This window comes from Phyllopteryx taeniolatus, chromosome 2 (genome assembly GCF_024500385.1).
Source record: "Phyllopteryx taeniolatus isolate TA_2022b chromosome 2, UOR_Ptae_1.2, whole genome shotgun sequence".
Taxonomy (NCBI): domain Eukaryota; kingdom Metazoa; phylum Chordata; class Actinopteri; order Syngnathiformes; family Syngnathidae; genus Phyllopteryx; species Phyllopteryx taeniolatus.
In genome coordinates this window covers 11,093,698-11,111,634 of record NC_084503.1, presented here as the reverse complement: position 1 = coordinate 11,111,634, position 17,937 = coordinate 11,093,698, and the positions used below count along the sequence as shown (strand labels likewise).

At 41.7% G+C, this 17,937-nt stretch overlaps 1 protein-coding gene across 10 annotated transcripts in view; it reads right to left on the bottom strand.

The window, feature by feature from the left end:
• tle3b (TLE family member 3, transcriptional corepressor b) overlaps nucleotides 1–13,061 on the bottom strand; it is a 29,428-nt gene extending 16,367 nt beyond the window's left edge. For 2 of the 10 annotated variants that reach the window (XM_061760291.1, XM_061760299.1), the window contains exons 1-7: nucleotides 12,577–13,061; nucleotides 12,058–12,250; nucleotides 11,521–11,621; nucleotides 11,263–11,326; nucleotides 9,993–10,037; nucleotides 3,909–3,971; nucleotides 3,478–3,582 (exon numbers count right to left, since the gene is read on the bottom strand). In XM_061760291.1, coding sequence (XP_061616275.1) covers nucleotides 3,478–3,582; nucleotides 3,909–3,971; nucleotides 9,993–10,037; nucleotides 11,263–11,326; nucleotides 11,521–11,621; nucleotides 12,058–12,081 — 402 coding nt within the window. In that variant the 5' untranslated portion in view covers nucleotides 12,082–12,250; nucleotides 12,577–13,061. Of the gene's footprint in view, nucleotides 1–3,477; nucleotides 3,583–3,752; nucleotides 3,882–3,908; nucleotides 3,972–9,992; nucleotides 10,038–11,262; nucleotides 11,327–11,520; nucleotides 11,622–12,057; nucleotides 12,251–12,576 lie in introns of those variants that run through there. The other 8 variants (XM_061760309.1, XM_061760318.1, XM_061760327.1 and 5 more) reach the window with 5 other exon arrangements.
• Between the last annotated feature and the right edge of the window lie 4,876 nt (nucleotides 13,062–17,937).

Genomic DNA, 17,937 nt, shown 5'->3' with positions numbered 1-17,937 from the left:
CCGACCACGCATGCTTTTGGGATGTGGTAGGAAACCGGAGTACCCAGAGAAAACCCACGCAGGCACGGGGAGAACATGCAAACTCCACACAGCCGAGGCCGTGATTTGAACCCCGGTCCTCAGAACTGTGAGGCAGATGTGCGAATCAGTCGTCCACCATTCCGCCCCTATTACCAGATCAACATTGTAAATAAGAAACTGTTGTATCTGTAGACAAAGTTACAAATGATCTTAATTCTCTTTTGCACAGACCTTACGTACTTCAAGCTGGAAGCCAATGACGGTTGTAAAAGAGCAGCCGCTTGCTGGTGCGATACGATGCAATTTACATACCCCTGGCATTGGGACAGAATTCTCCTACTTCCAAAACTGACTTTTCAGGAAATCAAAAAAACGGCATGTACTGTATGTGGCGCCATTAACATTGCTTCATCAAAGAGACCAAGCCATTTTCAAAACTCAAAAATATATAATATAATTGAATACATTTGGACATGGGTGGTTTCGGCCCCACGCCAGCGACATGATCCGATTAGTCGACTAAACGCAAAAATAAAAAAATTATCTAGTCGACTATCAGAATAATCGTTTGTGACAGCCCTAGATGATACCTCAATTAAATCATCCATACATGCAGTGCGGGAAATATACAAGAAGAGGGCTCACTACTCTGGTTTATTTAACAGACAGAAATTATTAAATATTATTCGCTTCTAAAACTCAACATGGAAGCGTATAGTATATATAAGCAACTGAGAGGCACCATTGCTAGCAATATTTTAAAGGTGCCTAGACACAAGCACACAATTTCCTGTGAGGTCTGGGAGACAAAATGTAAACAATAGACAGAATCAGTAAATAAGAGGGTGCAAGAGTGAGCATGGGACTAGGGCCAGGGCGTCCTTATTCAGTGTGCCTAATGAGGAAAGGTGTGCAGGGATCGTTATCAAGAAGCCTCATTAGTAAAATGTGGTTGGGCAGATGAGTGAGGAAGAGGGCGAGAAAAGGAATGGGGGAAGACGGTGTAGGGGGAACTGAAATAAATTGCTTCCAATTCAATATTCATGGGTAAAGAGCTGGCTCCCTTTCACTCTTATCTTTTTTCATTATTTGCAAACGCCATTGCAGCCAAGGCAACTTCCACAGGAAACAGGCAATTAAAGTTAACTAGGCGAAACCGACTCCCTGCAGAACAGAACTGTCAGGCAGAGCAAGCGTCAACACCAGCACTAGCACAAACCAGCTGGCAAACTGGCTTAACAAGCGGGACAATGATCATTGATCACCACATTACTTACCGAAAAACACACCGGACTGATTACACAAATTAATAAGCAGCAAATATTTGTGTGGTTTAAGCTGGTGTCATTGCTTTTTACTCCTAAGTAATCGTGTAGTCCTCCTGCAAAAAACCTGATACCTCAGTAACGTGGATGACTGACAGGATGTCAAACACTACTGTAATCAAGCATTGTCTTGAACACCTTTCTTTAAAAAGAGATGCATGTTATATTGATGGCAAGCAGTTTTTAACAAAGATAGTGCGCTGAATTATTTCTGATCATGAAGGTTGGGTAGATACAGCGAGGTGGCTGCTGCTTGTTGAAGGATCAAAGAGGACAGGAGGAACAGGTTTTGATAATGATAAAAAATTAACATCGTGTATTGAATGTATCATTACCAAGTATACCTATTGTCTCGCTTTAGAGCTCAGACAATCATTTGGTTCATGTTGAACCCATTGTAAAACATTTGCAGAAGCCTAAACACCCAAATGGCATGAAAACAGGAGTTCCTCAATACAATCTAAAACAAAGCATGTAAACCTTTATATGCAGGCATAGTAGTGGCTGCACTGGGTGTGTGATAGTCTTTATTTTGTGTCCCTAGTCTTAACATCACTCACCATGCTTTGGTTACCAAGACAAAAAATACAAATGCATATTTTCAGTACGAATCAAGCTATCATTTTCCAATCACCTGATTAATCATGCTACCCAATACAAGAGGCCTGCCTCATGTTATACATACACATGGACTATTGACTTATTTAGCATTTTATAATCATTAACATATGTAGGATCCCAATTTTGTGAGAAGGCAAATAACGACAATGATAAATAATCCAATATTCAAGTGAAGCAGTAGTAGCAGAGCATGAACAAGAAAATGACAAGTGAGACAAGTACAGATGGATCCTGGTTACTGCAAGTAAAAATATTACCTACAGTTTTAAAATGTCAAAATCTGGTGATACACTAAAATCTGTATGTTTTGTTTGGACTTTGGTCTGCCAGTTTTTGAATGTCAACTCCCACAGTCTCTCGACAGGGAGATTGATTACCTGCCACGTCTGCTACCAAATAAAGCTTTTCTTTCCTCTGCCTGTGTTCTGTCTGTTCCTACCCATCTGTAATTAAAGAAAGGTCATTCTTGTTGCTGACAGGCTGACCCTTTTCAAGGGGAAATAGGAAGTAATTATCTTTAAAACTGAGGGTTGTGCTCGGGGCTCATTTAGTTTAATCGAATTTCACTATCCACCTCTCATTAGACTTGACCTCCTGCCACTGCGACAAGCTAACCACTGACTAACCTCTACTACAGAGAGGACTAATCAAAAGGGTCACTTTAACATCTGGGTCCAAGCTTGCTATTAGTAAGCGTCTCGTGCTTAAAGAAAAACAGATGGAGGATGAAAAAAGTAAAAGCTCTATTTGGCACAAGAAGAACGTGTGTATGTTGGCTTATAGCTATTGAAAGGCCAATTACTGATTTTTAAAGCACACTTAGATTGCTGCCCTTGAATCAAAAAGAGGAAAATACATAGTTTAAGTGAGACCCCAAACATGGTCAAAGCATACAAAACATTTGGCTCAGAAACAACATTAGCTGTGATCGCTCTGTTCAACATAACCCCAAGACTCCAATGGGTCACTTGGGAGGCATGTCTGTTAGTAGGAAACTTAAATCTAATCAAGGGGGAGCCAATAAAAATAATATAAATGGATATAACACCACTCCTGAATGATGATAAAACTGATGTGCGTTGATTCTGCCTTGGAGTACCAAATAAGAGGGTATAAATGAGCTCAGCTTTAAAAACACTGAATTTTAGTAAAACAAAACATGCCTCAACACTGAAATCAGGGGCAAGTCTGCACACGCAAAGAGGAACTGGTAATTGGTATTCAGTCTGAATGTCCAAATGCCACAGTTAGGATGATGAAAATGATTTTAAATTAATAAAGCGAACACATACATGTTTTCTTCCTGAATCTATTGCCCTTTCCCGGTTTGTCTTTTCCATATAGTAACTGCAAAAGAAGCCAACTGAACTGACGCATATGAAGGTGAACGAAACCTCCAAGCCAACTGTAGCAACAGTATTTATCTGTTTAAAGTTCCAGTGTTTCTCTCTACATGCAGGTTTGCCGCTGCCCTCAGGTGAAATAAAGAAAGAAGAGGGGGTATACACACAGTGAGTGGCAGATTGGGAAGTCCACGTACCCCGATGATAGCATTCAGTTCAGTCATGGTCACCTGTTTAGCTCGCTCAACAGCTTGAGCAACCTGCTGTTGATGCTACACATCAAAGGGAGGAAATTTATTAATTACATTTAAAATAGGAATTTTAATTTGGTCAAAATGAAAACAATCCAGTAAAAAATGACTGTTAGCTAAATGGTTTTGAATTTCAAGTTTAGTAATTCCCATAATTAAGGTGTATGCACAATAAGCCAATAAAGTCGAACCTCCAAAGTCGTGGGGAATCAAACAAACCGAGGAGGTCAACCAGCATCCTAGACTGGATTGTGATCGACTTTGGAGGTTCCACTGCACTTGCTGTCCTTCGGGAAAATAAGTCCAAATCTTATACTTAGGTTACTTGTTGCTGCAGTGACACTTACCTCTTGTGACAAGAATGGCATTATCTGAGCTAGGATTGCATTGAGGCGTTTGGCAATCTCAGTCTGCAGGAGAAAGGAGACAAAATATTACAATGACAGTCTGTGGGCGAAGCGTGAGCACAGGAAAAACTTGAATGAAGATGCTAAACAGACAGTATATAAAAACGTGGCATACTGTATATTTGACCATGCACAAACAAATTTCTGCAAGCTTCAGTTGGATAAACCCCTTTACTAAATTGAGTCCGCCCAAAAAAAATTCACATCCCACTCTCTCCTGCCACCATTAGACTCAACCATTATATAATTAGGCTGAAATATGCTAATGCCATCTGGCTGGAACAAAACTAATGAGGTCCATACTTCATAATTACTGCCCATAGAGAGCTTGGGGCAGGCTGAAGCAGTCATCGTAACTCTCGGCCGCTATCTATCAGAGGTATTGACCAGATTATTAGCTGGGAGAGTAAGACAATACGGCAGGGTTCGATGCACATAGAGTACTTTTCAGTGCTGTATTTGGATGCTGCAGTGCCTGCCTACAGCACTTTGATATCCCAAGATATTATTCCTTCTAAGGTAATTTACCTTTTTAACCTTTTCAAATCTGTAAATCTTTCCAGAAAATTAGTAAGGGATGAAGACACGCAGACAATTTTAGGAAGGGGCAGCAGAGATTGGTGATGTGAAATGCTTTCATTTGAAACCAAGGTAATGTGGTTTGACTGAAGCAGGGGAGGTGAACTAATTGATTCTGAGAGATTAGGGGTGGAAACCCAGCAGGTGCGTGCTGCATTCCACTCATTTTCACACTTAGACTTGTTTGACTGTGAAAGTGGACAGGAGGAGACAGGAGGTGCCACTGGCCTTTTTCCACCATCCTTCGTGTCACTCTGTTCATTTTGCAGTGGAGGGGGCAAGACAAGAAGTACCAAATAGAAGGGGCAGAGCAGCAAGGAATCATCTGCGTTCTATCTGACCTGGCTCACTGTTGTCTCTCCATCCAGCATCCTTCCTCCTGCCAAAGCCTCCTCAGAGCCCTCCCTGTGAATCTCCACTACACACTACCCATTACATCCCCTTCTTCTGCTTCCTCACCTAACATCCCTCCCACCCCCACCCCATTTCTGTTGCTGGGGCAACACTATCTGGCAAAGATGATCGTTATGCAAATTCGACTGGGGTCCTGACCAGAAACGGTCTGTAAAATCATATTAGGTGCAGCACAGAGGAAGGTCATTAAATTGAATTTTCAGCCTGTCGATGTGATCGGCACAGGAAATTAATGAGGGATAACAGGGGAGCGGGTGAGTCAGGAGGGGGCTGACAAGACAAAAAAAAAAAAAAAAAAAAAAGGCAAGGGAACTCATAACCATCAACCATCATCATTAGCGGGGGCTGGGTACAATGTCACATAGTAGGATTAGTGTTCCACCATCACACCACTTCTCTGGAAATAGCTACAAGGGGCGCAACAATGGGCGTGGTGAAAACAGTGGCATGCTGATGCATTTGCTTATTACAGCAGCAAAAACAAACAAAAACAACAGCAACTCCACTCATAGAAAACAGCATCCATGTGTTCACAGTAAAGAGTCAGAACAAAGAATGTAGGTGTTTAAAGCAGTCCTGGAATCTATTGGCCGTGTGCTGAAATGCACAGATTTGTCTCAGCATCTTCTTCTCACATTGGGATCTGGAGCACCAGGTGTTTGGCAAACCTGGTTTTTTTCCAAGTTGGATTTGGATCAGAAAACCAATCACAGATTAAATCAATGATTTGGACTGAGGAATAAAATAATGTAGCCAATTTCCCTTGCAACGATGTATGCTTCCCAATTTTTGCAATACTGATGTACATTTGTTAAAAAGATACAACCCCAATTCCAATGACGTTGGGACGTTGTGTTAAACATAAATAAAAACAGAATATAATGATTTGCAAATCATGTTCAACCTATATTTAATTGAATACACTACAAAGACAAGATATTTAATGTTCAAACTGATAAACTTTATTGTTTTTAGCAAATCATTAACTTAGAATTTTATGGATGTAACGTTTTTTTATGCAGTGCCGCCTGAGGGATCGAAGGTCACGGGGATTCAGTGTTAGTTTTCGGCCTTGCCGCTTACATGCAGTGATTTCTCCAGATTCTCTGAACCTTTTGATGATATTATGGACCGTAGATGATGAAATCCCTAAATTCCTTGCAATTGTATGTTGAGGAACATTGTCCTTAAAATGTTCAACTATTTTTTCACACACTTGTTCGCAAAGAGGTGAGCCTTTCCCCATCTTTGCTTGTGAATGACTGAGCAATTCAGGGAAGCTCCTTTTATACCCAATCATGGCACCCACCTGTTCCCCATTAGCCTGTTCACCTGTGGGATGTTCCAAACAAGTGTTTGATGAGCATTCCTCAACTTTCTCCGGTTTTTTTGCCACCTGTCCCAGCTTTTTTGGAACGTGTTGCAGCCATAAAATTCTAAGTTAATGATTATTTGCTAAAAACAATAAGGTTTATCAGTTTGAACATTAAGTATCTTGTCTTTGTAGTGTATTCAATTAAATATAGCTTGAACATGATTTGCAAATCATTGTATTCTGTTTTTATTTATGTTTAACACAACGTCCCAACTTCATTGGAATTGGGGTTGTAAATAAAATAAAATAAGAGCCTGACTCAAGTAAACTATCAACCACCCAACTGAGCAACTGGATGTACAAGCTGCCCTTTCAGATAGACTCACTCAGAACTACACTTTTAGCTCTGATGGATGAATGGACACTATTTTCGAAGAAGAAAACTACTGACAGCGCATCACTGACGCAGCACTCCTGTATTATTCTCACTCCCATTAAAAAGAGACTACTTGTCACAGGGCTTTTAGCAGTCGAGACAGGCACTGGAAAGAGTTTGCCACTTAAAATCATTGAAAACTGAAGCCTTTGAGGGCGACAGGGGCTTTTCACTGCAGCTCTCACAATTACAGGTACTCAGGGTTGTTTAGCAGCAACACAGACACAGCATAGAGAGGCTCTCCCGTTTGCTTTCTCTCTCCCTTCACTGCATCCCTCTGTCAATGGTGTGTTGAAAGCCATTTGGCTCTTTGTCGCTGCAGGCAGTAGTCCCCAAGTGGAGAGCAGAGGAGGATTCAATTGCAGAGGAAAACAAGTGGAATATGACGTAGGAGGTTGTTTGGGAATTATATTCTCAGCTAGAACACAGGAAGAAAGAGGGACTAGAAGTAGTTGTATCTTGTTCATTAAAAATGCATGAAGGAAATTTTGCATGAGTGTCATTTTATTGTGAACATACACAAAACTCAAGTGTAATCCTTCCAGAGGAGCTTAAGTATTTTTGTCATTCTTTAACAGATTCTTTTGGTGGAGTTGAAATCATCACATAGACATTGTATTTTTAATATATATATATATATATATAAAATATTTTCTCTGTACTAACCCATTTATAGACACAGACAGAGTGTATCTTCCTTTCTCCTCCAACGGTTATGATCCAGTAGTTGAGACTACAAAAGCACACACGCTCCTCTTGCCTGGCTACCAAAATAAAGCATGTCTCACAGAGAACTCTAGTAACCTCATCAACCTCCCTTGAGAGGCAGTGTGTGTGTTCACGGAGTTAGTTTGTTTTGGTTTAGAGACAGGTCGCCCATCATCACCTTGGCAAACAATTCCAGGAATCCTGTATAAATTATTCATTTGCACAAGCTTGCTTTCTGCTGGTCTTACTCTTTTACCTCCATCCAGGAAGCTAACATCCCTCTTGATGGAGCACTTTCCCTATTTCCAACACCTAGTCATGACACATAAAATGTCTGCCGATGGTGCAAGAAAAGCAAAAAAAAATAATAATAATAATAACCATAACCTTTTTCTACAAATGTTTTCAATCCATTTTATCAGTTACCACTGACAAGTGACAACTAAATGTATGCAAGAGTGTGAGAGGTAACAAGTACTACAACAACTGTACTGGAAAGGAAGAGCAACCCCCACCACAAAGTCAGCAGGGCATGCTGCTGAAGCAGCCTAATGAGCTGCACTAATTAAAATCACTTATTGACAGCAAGCGAGGGTGATTACCTCCAGCGTGAAGTCTTTGCCATCATAGCAGACACTGTCAAAACAAAATTACCCCCTGGCAGCTACAGAGATCTCCTCAGCTCTGCAGCATGTGTCTTTGTCAAGATATCACTGCCATTACCATGTAAGGGATACGAGTATTCACTGTATTTCTATGCACAAGGGAGTGTGTGAACTCATTACTCTGCTTCTCAAATCTGCTTTGTACTGATAACAACAAAGCGAGTTTGTCTTTTTTTCATCCTGGAATAAATCTTCCAGCGCAGCAAAGTATTGGCTGCCTGCACCCAATAATCCACGGCCAGGGGCTGTCCATTTACCTCTTGTTGATGTCATCACAAACACTCGCTCATCAAGGCTGTGATAATTCAGAGTGCTCCGTTGACACCAGCAGGCTTATTGGTAAAATAAAAGGAGATTCGCACATACAGGAGAGAACCAGACGATTAACTCATTTACTCTGAAGTCTCTCATTCCTTTCCTGTCTCTTTCCCCACTTTAAACCTCTTGTTTTAAACACCGCCAGCAGCATGCAGACAGAACAACCACCCATGCCTTTCTTGCTGGCGATAAATGCCTAACAGACAACACTCAATAGATGAGGGAGGGGGGCACCAAGCGGCTTGATAAACAAAAACACCTAGTGTGCGCACACATAAACACCACATGACCGTAAAAATGGCTAAGCCTGATGAATTGTGCCGTATGCTGCTGTTCCAGCTGGGTTACCCGTCCACTGATGCAATTAACCTTTTAGATCCAAGGGCCATGACGTCGCCACACTTCCCTTTCACTCCCGGCGACTGTCATACATCGTATTGTACTGCTAATGACACCAGGCCCATCATTCACTTCACATCAATGGAGCGAAACCAGGAGATGGGGAAGCAATGAGAGAGTACAGGGAGGATTTGGGAACAAGGATAAGGATAAAAGATGGTGGGAAACAAAGTGCAACAATCAGACAAACTGGAAATAAATGTAGTCAATTAAAATTAAATGACTGAGCAGACATTTGAGTTTCACAATGATGAGGGCTTGAGACTTAACTACACACAGAATCATTAAAAGCCTTTGAGAAGGGATCTGTAAAATGCAGATTAAACTATGCTGATTAAATATCTGAGCAGATCTTTATTTTAGGATTAATTGGTATCAACAAAATCTCATGACTCATCATACCAAACCTTAACCTATGAACTGAAAACAGCAGCCCTAATTCAAAAGATGTTATTTCAGTTTAGATGCACTGTCTACCTCCAATACAAAAACTGTGCAATCAATCAAGACATCCTGTCTAAGAGGTAGATCTAATTGCACATTTCACCCGTCTGTCTAATTAATAGTGTAGCTTATTAAAAATAATTCCAATCATGCTGTGGGCTGTGAATTTTCCCCCAATTGAAAAAACAACAACGGAACACAAACCTTGTCTGAATTTACTTTGGGTCAGAAATGCGGGTACTATTTAAGGACTTTCACAGGTACGCATGATTCCATTTCCTCATTTTACTAAGCTCGGCTGCTTTATGGAAGTACACATCTCATTCCCGATTCATCTTTAGCAGGAGTAGCCTACAGTGTTACGCCCTGTACAGGGGGACAGCTAAACTAATGAGCTTTTTGTGCAGCTGGAACAAGGCGAGGGAGCAAGATTACAATGCAGAGACATGCATCCACATACACACAACAGAGCATGCAGCGGGGAAACTAAAACACATCCTCTCAGACAGTCTGCCAAATACTTCACTTTAATCTTATCAAACTATCCCCATCAGGCAGCGTGCCCTTCATGTTGTTGTTTAGCCTGTCAGCATTTTCACTACAGGAAGCCAGTATGTGTGCCTCCTAAAGGCATTTCAAGATGAGGGTAGGAACTAAGGTCAGGTGCGTGTGTGTATTCCACAAAGACCGGAGGGACAACAAGACTGTTTTGGCTAAACACAGACTGGGGCGATATGGCTACATACCTGTTTGTGCATCTCAATATTGAGCCCGTAGGACATCTCATAGTACTGTTGGCCAGAAGAGAAGACAAAGCATTAGAATGTGCTCATGGTGGCTGGTGCAAGTCATCTTCAAGAAACAGTATAAACTATACGTATTTTACTATTAATCTTTAATTAGAACAACATGCATTCTGACTGCTGTCTGGTTTGGTCATTGACTGGTATGACCAATGCTCTATAGCCAGAGTTAAATAGAGAAGCATGTTTGTTTACAATACCAAGATGGTTCCCAAATAATTCTGTTGACATGTTACAAAACATTATGTGAATATGGAGGGTCTACATCATCCTTTGCAGCATTTTGATAATAATGACATTAATAGATCTATTTTAGTGTTCTAAAAAGGTTATGACACAAAATGGTCATTAATACTGGACATGTAAAAAAAGTGTTGAATGACCAAACATTTTAAATGACTTGCATATTGTGATCAAAACATATCCATTGTACGTTTTACTATGGTCTTAACATACTGCTATTTAAAAGTGTATTGCATTGTATGTGCAAAACAAACAAAGCACAAGGAGTGAAATTTACAATCAACTCTCTGAGCAACACATTCATTGCATTCGAAATATGTTAAAGTGGTTGAATACCAATTAAACCTCAACTGCCCGATTATAAATCTGTTGAATGATCAATAGTGTTTGTCTTAAAGCTTAACACATGTAGCTTAGTTGGATTGGACTCCATCAAGTTGATCATTTGGAATATGTCTTAAAATAGACAGATGCCCTCTATTATCTCATGGACTGATGAAAAACACACCCAGTGCCCCTCAAATCTGAGGACCCCTGGGTGTCAGGAGTGTGATGTTGGGATAGTTAAGAAGGAGGAAAAAAAAAAATACAGGAAACCCTTTGAATTCATGCTCAAACCCTGCAGAGTGGCCATTAACCCGCAATGGGTCGTGCTTGGTGTGTTGGGAAGGGTCGCAACGGGTCATAAAGAGGACCCCGGGGCCATGGGGGGGTCGTCACACCCCACAATCAATAGATGGACATTTGACCCCTGCTCGAGTTTCAACTGCCACTCGTCAGCCTGCCCCCTGCCCCAGCTAATCCAATGAATACACAGACGTAGCGAGTCAACAACACCACAGCAGGCACAAGTGCTAACATGGCGTCTGCAGATCATCACCACTCTGCACCACCTGTGCCCGCTTACTTGAGGCTAAAGGGAGGATACGACAGTGAATCAAATTGACATCTTTACAAAGACTCGGCTTACCATGACATAGTGGCGTTGCATCTCTGTCTTTTCGTTGGCCAGTTTGTCGTACTCCACTTTCAGACTTGAGGAGAGGGAACGATAAATATTTGATAACATACGCCATTTGTGGCAATCGCAATTATTGTTCGGCGGCTGTTGTCTCATTCATAAATTTACCGCTTAGTGCATCTGTACTTAAAGCTAATACTTAGAAAAAGAAAAACTCTCTCTACTTTCCAGCATTAAGCCATGTTTACACAGTTGGTCGTCCGTTACCTGTGATACTGAGCCTGCAGAAACTGAAATTCGTCTTTGATTCTGTCACATGACTCTGCCACAGTGAACTTGAAGCCAGGCTGCCCTGGCTGGTGAGGGGCCTGCGAAGTCAAAATAACAGTTTGCTGAATGACCTCAAACTTCCTCTACACCAGGGGGTGTGTACACACAAACATACATACATATATATGCATACATATATAGAGAGAGAGAGAGAGTGAGAAAGAGAGATACACACACACACACATAGACACTCACGCATGTGTGTGTGCGCGCACACACACACATAGACACTCACGCATGTGTGTGTGCGCGCACACATTGTGAACGCAATATGCCTAGCACTGCACAAATAAATGGACAATGTATCTATGTAAAAATGCATTTTAAGACAAATATTGATCCGTCAACTGATTCGGTGGTCTACCAAGACCTCCTTGCAGCCTCTCTGTAACACCATAAATAGTAAGGCGTGCAGCTCCACCTCAAAGGGCGGTGGTGTTCATGTCAATTTACAAAATAAACACGTTTACTTACCGGATGCCGGCCTTGTGGATACATATCTATCTTTCACGCGAGGGAACTCGTTTTTTCCTCCCCCGTTTTTCTTCAAGTAATCCGAGTGCAGTCGCTCACCACCACCACCACCCCCTCCCAGGATGGCGGCGGACAAAGTACCGTCGGCGGCTGTGAGGCGCTCAGTCACCCGGCATCGAAGCGCTCACTCCTCCTACACGCACACACACACACAAACACACACCAATGTGAGGAAGTGAACCTCACCTTCTTCATCGTTTTCTTTTTGATCATTTCCCATTAAGTGGACATAATTCCAGTTTGTCAGATAAATCACAGGTGAGAATAACGACACTCAAGTGTATACGTTGATACTTTTGAGCACAAACGAGTGAACATCGTGCTTGTTTCCTCGTAAATCTAACGAGTTGTTGTTTTTTACACACACACACACACACACACACACACACACACACACACACACACACACACACAGTTGCTGACTTCTTGTTAGCGCGTATGTATGTCGCTCTCTTTTACCTTTGTCTCCACAGACTCCCTCGCCGCCCCCGTTGCACAGGTTAAATTTTAATATCCACACATTGGTCGTAGTATATCCTTCGCCCGCACAAGTCACCGCAGAAAAGCAAAAAAATAAAAATAAATATATATATATATATATATATATATATATCTCCGGTTCCTTTTCCGTCGTCTTTTCGCCCCTCCACAGCGCTGCAGATCTCCGTCGTCTCGAGGCGGTGGACGTCGTCCGGCTTGAAGCCCCTTCGATATTGCGGGCGGAAACACCTTCAAATAAAGGTTACATTCAATCCAGCACAAGTCAGAGAGGCTTCCAACGAGTCCCGTAGATAAATGTTGGGTAATAGCACTTGCTGGAATGAAAGAAAAAAAAAAATGTCCGTAGTTGTGAAGTCAAGCACAAGCTTAGCATACAGCCGCTTCCTCCGTCGCGCGTCGTACCACACACAGACTGAGTAGTGACACCAGAACCACTCGCTAACCAATTGCGTACTCCCACCAATCAAAACGCGCAAATCCCACGTGGGGTGGATGCGTTCACCCGTTATTTTGATTGGCCGGTGATATGTGACCTCACAAACTCGCCATTTTGGATCGGAAGTGACAGTCGGTGTGTTCGACGACTTGCTCAAAACAAAGACAATAATTCATATATCAGTGCAACTGTAGCCATTGGTAGACACACAAAAAAGACAGTGAGATGCAAACCGTGTGTGCAACATACTCGATAGAGGCACACATGATCCTTCCCGTTGCTGTTAAACATTCCATGTAATAAATACAAGTTGAAAATGCACACGATGTGATAAACACTTATTTCACAGTAGTCTACCCATTAACAGACATACATTTATGGACCTATTTCAAATCCTCCACGCTTTTTCTTTATCAGCAAGTCAGTGGGCTACTACACGACTCTTCCTGATGACATCAGCCTATCGCGTGTTGCGTTAAATGCAGTACCCACGTGGGTCGTCCCGCCCCCAAGCAATACATATTATCCAATAAGCTCCGAGCTGTCTTCCTGTACTGCTTGTAATTGGACCAGTGGAAGGGAAGCCGTCAGTCAGAGCGCAGGGCTGTCAATTAAAACCACGTTGGAGTCGGCGCTGACAAATGCCGGCGCTCCTCTCCCTCCTGCCTGCGAATAGAGGCTGGAATGGCTGCTTAATTAGCTTCGAATGGCTTTTCCTTTCAGCTCAAACAATCTGTCACTACCATGTGGTTAAAAGAGTTTTGCATAAAACAAAAGCGTGGGGGGAAAAAGCAAGTCGGGGCTAAATATCAGTTTGATTCCCCTTCTCTCCTACCCCCATGAAAACGTTTTCTGTAAAACAAAGCTTTTACCTCGCTCAAACATTGGCTTCTTTCACAGTCGTGTCCTCGCTTTCTCCACAAAATGTTTAATTTCTTTATCTGGGTGGTACATTTTTATGAATTGGTACTCCCTACCACACACACACACACACACACACGCACACCCGCCCCCCTTAAAACCACAACGTGTCATACTGGAAATGAAGACGTTTGACAGCAGGACGCGTCAAATAACTTAAATATGTGAATCTTTCAAACAGTTGTGGTAGATATTGGAAGAATCTAGCCCTTGAATATTTCATACTGCTAGCACCACATAATGAATTATCAAAATGTTGCTTGCTCCAACAGATTGGGAATCACATGGCAAAATTGAGTACCTCTTCCGTTTATTGCAAAATAGACAGTGGTTTGTTTTCAGTTATGGTAAAATGTGCAAGCAATATTAAACAAAATTTAAAAAATCAAATATTAAAAAAAATATATATATATTTTGCTATTTGGATTTAAATGGTTGGTTTGATTCATGCGTTTGTTTTTGTTCTTTTAAATACAACAGTCAAGTGTAAATTGTTTTCACTTAATGTTGTGACAGGTTAAGTTAGCTTTTGCCAGTGTGGAAATGCTGTTGAAAAGGCTCTTAAACCGAACAATAACATGTATTCTACCACCTGGAACATTTTTATTGCCCCGAGGTGGCCGGCATATTATTGTGTTACACAATTATTGCTTTTCAACACCTTATTGAAGATTAAAGAAACCAACTCATACTCTTTCCTACTACAAGTGAATAAAAAAAAAGTGTAGCACATTTTGAACATAATGTAGCATTGTGCCAACTGTCGCTGTTGCTAAGCAACAAATGTATCTCTCCTGGAGATGCATTGATATGCACCGAGGGCCAGTAGGAAAATAACTGCAAAATTTGCAAAACTCTTTCTGCATTTAATTTCGCAAATGATTTGCAGAGTCAGGAATGCAGCTGGATTTTTAAATGATACAAACAACGTAGTTAAAAGTTAGGTAAAGTAAATATTTTCATTTTCTAAATTATGGATTTTAATTTTAAACAGTATGAAGAAAAATATACAATTGACAATACATATGTGTATAATCTCACAACTGTGGGGTTTCCTGTGTATATGAGATTTTTTTATTCAAATACTTTTATTTTTGATTATCAAATTTCCTTGACTGTAATCATGTTTAGCAGTATATTTTACTCTTATTTTTGGTGAGCCACAGTAATGTGACTCTGCTACTTCTGCAGGTCTGTCTGATGGAAATGGGCATGATACACCTTGTGAGAAAATAAGCTTCGGGGTGTTAATTAAGCGACCGCTCCTTTCCCTGAGAAGAGAATCAACTATTCATTATTTACAAAATACCGTCTACAACAACAATGAGACAACTAAGACAACATCGAGATGGTTGAAGGACTCTTGTGACTTGAGTGATTCATATGTTTTGGTTTGCTTTGGCTTTGACACTTGAGTGTTGAACATATTTAAACAATATACCAAAATGTTGTGGAGCCAAATTAGACATAATATTATTTGGAACAATGTGCACTGGTTCGCTCACCTGACTTCTGTGTAGGCAGCATGGGTTTAATGATGGTGTAAATGTAAGTTTGAATGGTTGCCTATCTCCTACATCCTCCTCTCTAACACCAACGGCCCTCATGTCTTCCCTCACGACATCCATCAACCTTCTCTTTGGTCTTCCTTGAGCTCTCTTGCCTGGCAGCTCCATCCTCATCATCCTTCTGCCAATATAATAACTTTCTCTCCTCTGCACGTGTCCAAACCATCGAAGTCTGCTCTAACTTTGTCTCCAAAGCATCTAACTTTGGCTGTCCCTCTGATGAGCTCATCCTATCCAACCTGATCACTCCGAGAGAGAGCCTCAACATCTTCCACCTCTGCTTCCCGTTGCCTCTCCAGTGCCACTGTCTCTAATCCGTACATGATGGCTGGCCTCACCACTGTCTTATAAACTTTGCCCTTCATCCAAGCAGAGACTCTTCTGTCACAGAACACACCTGACACCTTCCTCCAACCGTTCCAACCTGCTTGGACCAGTTTCTTCACTTCCTTACCCCATTGCTCTGAACTGTTGACCCCAAGTATTCAAAGTCCTCCACTCTCGCTATCTCTTCTCCCTGTAGCCTCACTCTTCCCCCTCCACCTCTCTCATTCATGCACATATATCCTGTTTTACTTCAGCTAATCTTCATTCCTCTCATTTCCAGTGCATGCCTCCACCTTTCTGTTCCTCCACTTGCTCCCTGCTTTCACTGCAGATCACAATGTCATCTGCAAACATTATGGTCCACAGGGATTCCAGTCTAACCTCATCTGTCAGCCTATCCATCACCACTGCAAACAGGAAGGGACTCAGGACTGATCCCTGATCCAGTCCCACCTCCACCTTAAATTCCTCTGCCACACCTACAGCACACCTCACCACTGTTCTGCTGCCCTCTTACATATCCTGTATTATTCGAACATACTTCTCTGCCACTCCAAACATCCGCATACAGTACCACAGTTCCTCTCTGGGTACTCTGTCATAGGCTTTCTCTAGATCTTCAAAGACACAATGTCTTCTGACCTTCTCTGTACTTCTCTATCAACACCCTCAAGGCAAATTTCTAGGCATGAAACCGTACTTACTGTTTCTCACAAATACTCACTTCTGTCCTGAGTCTAGCCTCCACTACTCTTTCCCATAACTTCATTGTGTGGCTCATCAACTTTATTCCTTTATAGTTCCCTCAGCTCTGCACATCACCCTTGTTCTTAAAAATGTGCACCAGTACAATTTTTTTTCCATTCCTCAGGCATCTTATCACAACTAGAATTCAGTTGAGCTCTCCTGAACGCATAATATATCAACCTTTTTCCTAATCCCGAACCTTTCCTGTCATAGTCCCAACATTCAAAGTCCCCACGTTCAATTTTAGGTTCTGTGGTTTTCTCGTCTCTTTCTACCTAAGTACCCGCTTTCCTCAAAAAGGCCCAGCAGAGGATGTACTTCCTGCGGCTTCTGAGGAAGCACGGCCTGCCACAGGAGCTGCTGAGGCAGTTCTACACAGCAGTCATCGAATCAGTCTTGTGTTTTTCCATCACAGTCTGGTTTGGTGCCGCTACAAAAAAGGACAAACTCCGACTGCAACGGACAATCAAACCTGCTGAAAAGATTGTCGGTACCCCCCTACCCACCCTTAAGGACTTACACGCTGCCAGAACTAAGACAAGAGCATGCAAAATCCTCTTGGACCCTCCACATCCTGGTCACCACCTCTTCCAGCTCCTTCCCTCAGATAGGCGCTACCGAACAATGCAAACTAAAACAATCAGACATTCCAACAGCTTATTCCTTCTTGCCATTAACTTCTTAAACAGTTAACTTACAATTCCATTGCAACATGCTGCCAATTTTTTTTGTCTTTTGTCACATTTATATCGAACCAATTATACATTACTCATGCACTCACTGTAGCAGTCGCGCCACGCTGCACTATTGGAATATCTGTTGTTGACCAATACTGGCCACTCATGTGCCTGAGTAGCATCTGCAACATTTGCACAATCGACATTGTCTCATATTATCACACTATTAGTCACTTTAAACTGCATACATTTCTTGAAGTCTCGGTGCCCTTTGCACAATGGTCATTGCACCGGACTATTGTTCTATTAGTTATTTCAAACTGCTCCAATTGCTAGAGTACTCTGCATAAAAAAATAAATAAATGAATAAATACCGGCATTACCAGATTACGAGCAACCTTTTATTGCTCAGTGTTTTTCTCAATGTCTTTATGTCTCAAAAGTATTGACTGTCTGTTGTCGTACTAGAATGGCTCCAACTACCGGACATTTTGACATACTTGGCAAATAAAAATGATTCTGATTCTACATGCACTTCTGTACAGGGACGTGACATTTTGGGGGGCTGGGGCTCAAGTGAGAAAAAAGGCAAATCGTGTCATGTGTTCCTGAATAAATAATAGGACATCTTCGACGTCCCTAT